Source organism: Sardina pilchardus, chromosome 5 (assembly GCF_963854185.1).
Source record: "Sardina pilchardus chromosome 5, fSarPil1.1, whole genome shotgun sequence".
NCBI lineage: Eukaryota > Metazoa > Chordata > Actinopteri > Clupeiformes > Clupeidae > Sardina > Sardina pilchardus.
The window spans coordinates 27,369,787-27,379,786 of NC_084998.1; the positions used below are offsets into that span (position 1 = coordinate 27,369,787).

General features: G+C 45.3%; 1 protein-coding gene across 2 annotated transcripts in view; it reads left to right on the forward strand.

The window, feature by feature from the left end:
* arhgap32b (Rho GTPase activating protein 32b) overlaps window positions 1-10,000 on the forward strand; it is a 40,104-nt gene that overhangs the window by 11,640 nt on the left and 18,464 nt on the right. For both annotated transcript variants that reach the window (XM_062537167.1, XM_062537168.1), the window contains exons 4-8: window positions 766-866; window positions 3,178-3,262; window positions 8,057-8,143; window positions 8,613-8,735; window positions 9,673-9,765. In XM_062537167.1, the coding sequence (XP_062393151.1) occupies window positions 766-866; window positions 3,178-3,262; window positions 8,057-8,143; window positions 8,613-8,735; window positions 9,673-9,765 (489 nt within the window). The remainder of the gene's footprint in view (window positions 1-765; window positions 867-3,177; window positions 3,263-8,056; window positions 8,144-8,612; window positions 8,736-9,672; window positions 9,766-10,000) is intronic.

Here is a 10,000-nt window from a genome sequence, read left to right on the forward strand (position 1 = left end):
CCTACAGTAATTTAAAACCCCATCTTTTCTCCCTAGCTTACACTACACGTTCATCTCCCCCATGGTTTCATTTCTTCAGTCCATTCTTATTTTCATTTAAATGTTCTTTGCTTATTTTATTTCATAGCACTATAATCACAACTAGTATTTCCCCCTTTCACTTTGAGTTAATTTGACTGTTTATCTTCCGACATAGTCTTTATTTTCTTTATTTTTGTAAAGCACTGGGTCAACCGTGTTGCATAAAATGTGCTTTATAAATAAACTGACTTGATTAGACTTAATGATTAGAGAAATTAATCATTTCAACATGTGAGTGAGAGGTCAAGTGATCTTTTCAGATCAGTGGCTCGTGTTTGCTGACTGTGTGTAAGAAGTTAAGCAATAACAGTCATTAGCAGCTCTGATACTGATACATGCACTGATTCTTAACTGTTGTCGTTTCTCTCTCTCTCTCTGTGTGTGTGTGTGTGTGTGTGTGTGTGTGTGTGTGTGTGTGTGTGTGTGTGTGTGTGTGTGTGTGTGTGTGTGTGTGTGTGTGTGTGTGTGTGTGTGTGTGTGTGTGTGTGTGTGTGTGTGTGTGTGTGTGTGTGTGTGTGTGTGTGTGTGTGTGTGTGTGTGTGTGTGTGTGTGTGTGTGTGTGTGTGTGTGTGTGTGTGTGTGTGTGTGTGTGTGTGTGTGTGTGTGTGTGTGTGTGTGTGTGTGTGTGTGTGTGTGTGTGTGTGTGTGCGTGCGTGCGTGCGTGTGTGTGTGTGTGTGTTTTAGGCGAGGAGTGCTGAGGTTCCTGATCTTCGCGCCAGCAGCACTACCAGCTCTACCAGCACCACCAGCACTACAGCTGGCATGAAGGTCAAGACCGCCAAGAAGTGAGTGCATGCACACACACACACGTACACACACACACACACACTCAGTACAAAATCATTACAGTTCATAACACAAACCTAATAATCAACACACACACACACACACTTGGGCACTTTCAAACAGTACACACACACAGTACACACATGCGACATACTGCACTGCAGCTGTTTGTGGAGGGGTGACACAAATATAGTGCATAGGAAGTGGCCCCCTGCAAGCACAGTCAGGACAGGAGAGTGTGTGTGTGTGTGTGTACACACTGTGACTGCATTTTGCACCCTGGCATACTGTAGGCATGAATGAGCAGCCCAGGTGCACTCCTAATAAACATCCCGCTGGTTCTGAGAGCTGGCCAGCCCCATGTCCTCCCAGCCCACTAGACCGCCTGGAGCAGCCCTTGGTTCATTTAGATTCATTATGGGATTTGGCCTCCACATCAATTTTACATTTATTTTACTGCTCGTCTAGTCAAGTCACATTTATTTCTATAGCACACTTAAAAGCAATGTAATTGACCCAAGGTGCTCGCAGAAATTAAATAGATACAATAATGAAAGCAAAAATGTAAATGACAAATGAAATGAAAAATACAAAATAATAGCAACAAACTAGCTCATGAATAGTCAGCTAATGGTAAGCTAAGAATAGTCAGCTCAGTTGCGTTAGTTAATGCTGCAGTTGGTCAGAGCAAACCTTTACAAGGGAATCAGTAGAGCTATTCTCTGCAAATATGGGCTGTTGTCCCTTGGGCTAACGGTACACATAAGATAAAATGTCTTTTTGAAGCATAAGGAAAGTCAACAACGACTTTGTTATTACAACATTACAACGTTATTATAGCAGGCGCATCAACAATTTGACGATGTGGTTCCTTCTGCAGCAAGTTTAATGAGGCAATAAGCTGTGGTTTTGCACGGACAAACAATTCCAAAGCACCATTACACCACAAAACTTGCAGATGAGTAGCCAGGCAGAGGGAGAGAAAAGCAAACGTGCAGATGAGTAGCCAATCAGAGGGTGAGAAGAATCAAATATGCAGATGGGTAGCCTATCAGAGGGAGAGAAGAATCAAACATGCAGATGAGTAGCCTATCTGAGGGCGAGAAAAATCAAACATGCAGATGAGTAGCCTATCAGAGGGCGAGAGTGAGTGAGCGTGAGCATCGTAACTTCACAGAAGGTTCTTTCAGTAGAACTTTTCCCAAGAGCCAGGAAAGAATGTGACACAGCTGTGCGGCTATTGTGAAATTAGGATATGAGAAGCGAAGCAAAGTAACTTAATGAAGAACAGTTTCCGAAAGATCTCAGAGTTAACTGTTGCGCTGCATTTTGCAAATATGATCTGCCCAGAAAAGGCGTGTTATTTCGAGAGTAGGCCAAACGTCAGTCTCAAATACAGTGGCAGAATGTTTGATGGACAGCGTGCCCTAAAGAAAGAGTGACTCCTACTCGTTCACTTTGTGTCATCGGCACATGAGGGGCAAATGGGGTTTATTCAGTATATATTTAGCGCTTCCATGAGAGGAAAATACGTTTATTGCCTATCGATCCTTGCAAGGTTAAACATTTTGACATGGAGTGTTTGCATATCAATTGTCTATCACAGAGAGACTTATGTTAAAATACAATGTATTTTAGTTAAATATAATCTATGCAGTAATTTCCTGTGTATTAGCCACATTGTGTGTAAGCCACGGGACAGTGTTTTATGCAAGTTAAAAGAAACAAAACCATATTAATGGCATATTTACTGCCCCCTGGTATTCACCTTATAGCTGAAGAAATTTTGCAAAATCAATGTATAAGCCGCAGCTAATAGGTTTTTTTTAAGGAAATGACAGTATCAGGGGTTTTATTGACCGTTTTAAGATAACAGCAGATACTCTGCTTGTGCCCTGTTACACTCGGCCCCTCTATAAGAGCACCTGGCATGGGGCCCGTAGGTAATCTGAGTCCTACAGTCGGGGCTGCGCCGGATGTGCAGTTGAAGCACTACGTTTGGCGGAGCACAGAAATAGTTTTAGAAGACTGCTCTCATTTTTTTTGTCGAGTGTACAATGTACTCCTTTATCACTGTGTAACCAGAGAGGGCTGAAGCGGAGTAATCGAGGATCTTTGGTGTAACCAGTTCCATTGATTTCAGTGGAAGCCTATTGTTGCAGCGTTGCTACGTAAATAGAACGCTTCAGTTATGTGCCTGGTGTAGGCTGCTTGTAAGCTTCTTGATTTAGATGCTGTGTTGTTTTAACCAGTGTTAGCGATGTCCAATTAGATCATCAAGTGTGCATGTGTGTTTGTGCTCTCTTTCAGGTTGTCCTTCAGTAAGGGACATTTTCCAAAGCTTGCAGAATGTGCGCATTTCCACTATGAGAATGTGGATTTTGGAACCCTACAGGTCAGTCTGTTTGTGTGTTTGTGTGTGTCTGTGTTTTTGTCTGTGCATGTGTGTCACAGTGGCATACGGGCTACAAGTATTGTGAAAATTCTGTTTTCTGCAGTAGATTAGCCAAAGATGCCTACTTTGTGCACACAAGTGTTTTCACTAATTACTGTAGCTCATGTATATGGCTGAAGAGTACTATGAATTGTTGATCGTGAAGTCATCAGGGGTTCATAGGGATTTTGTCATATGGACATTTTGACTGCGACAACAGCTTTGACTACACATCCTGTGCAGCGGTCTTGCTCTGGATTTGTGACTGGTTAATGACGACAGATGCCACCCTCTTCTCTGATGTGACAAACTCTGGTGAGGGAGAGGAACAGGTCCAGTTCTGCAGATTTCTCCACGCTGTACTCTAGACCCACACATGTTCTATTGTGAGCATCTACTGCTTTTCGCTCTTCAGTGGTTTACAGCTCTGTACAAGATTGCTAAGCTAGCATGCGACCCTCCAGGTGGATACGCAGCATAAGTGGACAGGTGGAGTTGGGGGGCCCTGTAGATGGAGTGGAGTTGGGGGTCCCTGTAGCAGCAGGTGGAGTTGGGGGACCCTGTAGCAGCAGGTGGAGTTGGGGGACCCTGTAGAGGCAGGTGGAGTTCTGCTGGCGTCCTCTGGCCAGCCGCCTCTCAGTACCTGCGCTGCACTTCCACCTGTCTCCAGCAGGGGTCAGTAGCTCTCTGGCCAACACAGGAGGAAACCATGGCGACAGTCATTGATGACAGATATCTAGCACCACCCCCACACCCACCCACTGGCCTCCCTCAGCCAATCACGGATGACGTCCTTCCAGGGCTATTTCCTTATGTTTCCATTCTTCAGCTCTGTGGGATACATGAATGAGAATTCAGCTGCGGCTATCCCTTAAGGGTTCTGCTGTGTGTGTGTGTGTGTGTGTGTGTGTGTGTGTGTGTGTGTGTGTGTGTGTGTGTGTGTGTGTGTGTGTGTGATTACTGAAGAGAAAGAGAGCTAAGAGAAGTGGGAGATAACATTTGAAAATAGAGAGAAAGAGTAGGTTTTAAAATTGAGAGAGAGAAAGTGAGTGAGCGTGATTGAGTGAGAGAGAGAGAGTGTGTGTCTGTGTGTGTGTGTGTAAGAGAGAGAGAGAGAGAAAGAGTAGGTTTTAAAATGGAAGGAGAAAGTTTTAAATGAGAAAGCGATTGAGTGAGTGAGTGAGTGTTTGGGTGTGTGTGTGTGTGTGTGTGTGAGAGAGAGATGTTTGGCCCTCATATCTTTCCTCACAGTGAAAGAGTGCTGAGAGAGAGAGAGAGGATAGAAGAGGGAGAGAGGAAGGGAGGGAAGGAGGGAGAGTGGCTCTACACTCAAGAGTGTCAAGAGTAGGGTGATAGGAAAAACAGGAGTGTGATAGCTATGCGTGTGTATGCGTGTGCGTGTGTGTGTGTGCGTGTGTGTGGGCAGCGGGACAGACATCTGTGTTTTTGGACCAACAGAGTTTTAGCCAAATGAACAGTCTGCACAGTGCACACACACACACACACACACACACACACACACTCCTACTCCCCTCTTCTCTTGCACGCTGGCTCTCTTTCTCTCTCTCAAACACACACACACACACACACACACGGACATACTAGAGAGACGGAGCGCTGCGGTCGGGATGGACTTTTTCTGTCAGAGGGTCTGCATGAGTTAAGAAAGAACGACGGACTGCGTGTGTGTATGTGTGAGAAAGAGAGAGAGAAAGAGAGAGAGTGAGAGAGTGAGAGAGCGAGAGTGAGAGGGGAGGTTGAAGAAAGTAATTCCAACTGGACTGAGACCCCTCAGCTTCTGTGAGTTTGCTTTCTTTTTCTCTTTGCTGTTATCTCAGTATTTCTCTCTCTCTCTGCTCACTCTCATTCTTTCTCTTTTTCGCTTCCTCTCATTTCCTCCTGTCAGTGTGTGTGTGTGTGTGTGTGTGTGTGTGTCTGTCTCTGTCTGTCTCCCTGTCTGTCTGTCTGTCTGTAGTCATAGAAGAAAGACCCATGGGGCTGAATTGTGTGTGTGTGTGTGTTTTCTTGCTGTATTGCATCATTATTGGTGTGTTATTGTTGTATGGCTGTAGCAGGTAAATGGTGTGTGTGTGTGTGTGTGTGTGTGTGTGTGTGTGAGAGAGAGAGAGAGAGAGTGTGTGTCAGATGAAGTTTTAGCAGTGGATGACAATGTAGTTTTTTTTGTGTGGGCTACTCACTAGACTAAAAGTGTAAGGTGTCTGTGTGTGTGTGTGTGTGTGTGTGTGTGTGTGTGTGCGCGCGCATGTGCGCGTGCTACTCACTGGGCTAACAGTGTAAGACAGGTGTGTGAGAGTGCAGTGGGCTAAAGGCCAGAGTATACTCCTGCAGACACAGCTGTGCCGTAAGGTAATACGTCTGTGCACGCTGGTGTTTCCAAAGTATAGGAAACACCAACACACACACACACGCACCTACGTACGTATGTGTATACTCCTTTTACTATATACTGTACGTCTATATATGTCTTTCAAATTGTGTCTGCACTGTGCCAATCTACAGCAAAAAACTGCTAGATAGATAGATAGATAGAGAGAGAGATAGAGAGATAGATAGAGAGATACTTTATTGATCTCCAAGGGGATCATTGTTGCTACTACAGCCCCAACAGTTTTCTCTTCTCCTTCTTAACCCATTGACTTTTCTATCTTAAAGTAGCACCTTTTTTGAGATACATCTGTATTTATCAAATTAGCCAAAAAAACCTCTTGTCTTGTGATATTTGTTAGTTTTTCATTTTGATCTCAGGAAGGAAGCGCTCAAAAGAAAATGTAGGCTGTTGCACGGAGGTGTCTGCTAAAAGGAGTGACTAGCTTAACTAGCTTTTGTTTTCGCTAGAGCCTGAAGCAAGTACGGGAACACTTGCAGTCAATAGGGAAAGGTCAGACAATGCTGGTGCTGCACGGAAAAGCTGTGCAGCCAGATTTGACGATGAAATTTGCATCATCCACAGCATGCTTAGACCGTATTCACACGAGTATACTTCCCGCTAAACGTTGTAAGGGAGATGTGTGTGTATGTGTGTGCGCGCGTTTGCACGTGTGTACATGCTTCCGTACGTGTGTGTGTGTGTGCGGGCATGCGTGCGTGCGTGTGCGCGTGTGCGTGTGCGTGTGCGTGTGTGTGTGTGTGTGTGTGTGTGTGCGGGCGTGTGTGCGGGTGCTTGCACATGTGCACATGCTTCCGTACGTATGTGTGTGTGTGTGTGTCACTTGCTTTATCTGTCCATCTTATAGACGGTCTGTCCTGTCCACATCAGATGCTCTCTACTCCACTCCACACACACACACACACGTGGGGAAGCTGACTTATGGAACATTTGAGCATAACAGCATTGTTTAAACATACACACCGGAATGGCGGGTTGGAATTCTATATGGAAACATATAGAATTGGGCTCACGCCAGCAGAGTGTGTGTGTGTGTGTGTGTGTGTGTGTGTGTGTGTGTGTGTGTGTGTGTGTGTGTGTGTGTGTGTGTGTGTGTGTGTGTGTGTGTGTGTGTGTGTGTGTGTGTGTGTGTGTGTGTGTGTGTGTGTGTGTGTGTGTGTGTGTGTGTGTGTGTGTGTGTGTGTGTGTGTGTGGCAACCCATCCCAGGGGACCTGAGGTGGGGGTGGGGTCTGTATGGTGGAGTTCTTTGTGCTGGGCTGCACCATGAGTGACACATCATTACACTCACACACACACACGCACACAATGAGGCAAATTCTGGGGTTCTATTGTTTGTCTGAGCAGCACCAGCTTTCTCTCTTCACACACACACACACACACACACACACACACACACACACACACACACACAGTCCCTGGAGAGATGTGTCTCCTGCACATGATGCGAGACAAAGGCACACACACTTTCACACACTCACATGCTGAGCGCCAGTTGTTTTCAGTCCGTCTCTAAGGCTAAAACAGGAAATTGATGCTGCACTTCTGTTATAGGTAGGATGTGTGTGTGTGTTTGTGTACAAATCTTAGCAGTACTTGTGAGTAACGTTGCTCTTTCTGTGCTTCGTTGTTTGTGTGTATGATACCAATCAGTGTTTTCATGGCAGCTGTCAGGTTTGCATGCTAACCCAGATGCTCTCCCTAGCTGCTTGCTTGCTTGCTTGTGTGTGTGTGCGTGCGTGTGTGCGTGCGTGTGTGCGTGCGTGCGTGCGTGCGTGTGTTCTTGCATGCTTGTTTATTCTCAGAGTAGAGTGTGTGTGTGCGTACGTGCGTTAGGAGATGTCTGTGCACATGTGTGCTCAGGTTACAGTGAGTGTGTTTGTTTCTGAATGTGTGTGTGTTATGTGTGTGTGTTCCCAGAGTAGGGAAGAGAGAGTGTGTGTATTTTTGCTCTTAAGGTATGTGTATTAATATCTAACAGCATAGGTGCTAATACTGATGCTATTAATAGTTTTGAGGTGTGTGTGCTTGTATGTTGATACATGTATTCTTTGTGTTTTAACTGTGTGTGTGCGTATGTGTGTACTGTATGTATGTGTGAGTGCGTGTGTGTGTCTTCATTCATTCTTCTATTCTAAATGTGTGTTTGTGGGAGGTCTCTCTCGTGTGTGTGTGTGTGTGTGTGTGTGTGTGTGTGTGTGTGTGTGTGTGTGTGTGTTTGCGCACGCAGGGGTAGTCCTGCAAATGCCATTGGAAATGTCTTTGGACAGCTAGTACAGTCTGCCTGCCACTGAATTTTGCCTGTTTGCGTGTATGCTATAACCATTATGTGTGTGTGTGTGTGTTACAGCTTTCCCTTGCTGATGAGCATAGTGAAGTCACACGGAATGGCCTGGAGTCCAAGGAGTGTGTGTACCTGGTACAGATACACTGCCAGGTAGGACACATACAGTACACACACACACACACCCACACACACACACACACTCACATTCAATCAATGACTGTGTATAGACTCTACTCTACATCACTGTGTTCAGTTTCTTGTGTGTACATGTACTGTACACATATACTGTATCAACATTCAGACCTGCATATCACATGTACATTCAGACCTACTGTAGTGTCCAGAGATGTTATTGCTGATCTTTGGACAGGAGTGCTCAAGTTTCCCATACATTTCCCCTACATTTCCCATACCTTTCTCCTACGTTTTTCACGTTTTAGTGTTTCACTAATTCATGGATTGGTATAAATGCAGAAACCAAATTTCCCTCACTAGATCAAAAGAGTATACTTATACCTATACTATACGTTTCATATACATTTTCCAAATGTTGTTTGTGTTTGTGTGCATGCTTATGTGTATACGTGTGCGTGTGCGTGTGTGTGTTTTGACCTCACAGGGCCGAAATTGGATAGTTCGCAGGAGCTATGAAGACTTCTGCATTCTGGATAAGCATCTTCATTTGTGCATCTATGACAGAGGCTACTCACAACTAGCAGAGCTGCCCAGCGACCAGCCGGAGGTACACACTCATACACACACACACACACACACACACACACACACACAGAAACACACACACTCTGTCTCTCATTCACTCACTCACTCTCTGCCACTCACTCACTCTCCGTCACACCCTCTCTGCCTCTCTGCCTCTCTCTCTCTCTCTCTCTCTCTCTCTCTCTCTCTCTCTCTCTCTCACACACACACACTGGGATGAAAGTAGTGTGGGTCAAATACAGCAGATCTCCATAAATAACGCTGTGGTGAGCAAAGGCAGGAGAGAGTGGGAGCAGGTTAAACCTATTGGCCCGCACTGTTATGGCATCTGCTCACACACATGCATACACACACCCTGTCTTGCTCTGAAATGTACACACACACACACACACACACACACACACACACACACATACATGCACGCATGCACACACACACACACACACACACACACACACACACACACACACACACTTCACACCTCACCTGTGTTATGTAAGACTCTGCGGAAGAACATCCCACGGGTACCCTCAGCCACCCTGTGCTCATTCAAGTGGTTGTTACTCATACACACACACACACACACACACACACACTCACACACTCACACACACACACACACACTCACACATACAGTCACCCACACTGTGCTTGTTCAAGTGGTTTTTCCTACTCTTACACACACAAACACACACACACACACACTCACCCACCCTGTGCTTGTTCAAGGGTTTGTTCTAACACTCACACACACACAAACACACAGACACACACACAAACACACAGACACACACACACACACACACACACACACACACACACACACACACACACACACACACACACACACACACACACACACACACACACACACACACACACACACACACACACACACACACACACACACACCCTGTGGTTGTTGTCCTGACCCTCCCTCCCTCTGTTGTTCCCCTCAGGGAGTTTCCCAGATGCTGATTGGCTATCTCACCCGTCTGTCGGCCATTGCCGACAACAAGATCAACTGTGGGCCCGCCCTCACCTGGATGGAAGTTAGTCTATCTATCTATCTATCTATCTATCTATCTATCTATCTATCTATCTATCTATCTATCTATCTATCTATTTATCTATTTATCTGTCTATTTGTCTGTCTGTCTGTCTGTCTGTCTGCTCTTTAGTCAAAATACTGATTCTAAGTCAGTAGAATACGGTAATTCCTCTCATCACCTCTCTTATTCTTTATGTATTATAAGAACATGTTTGCAGGTGATGTATTGTTGTTGG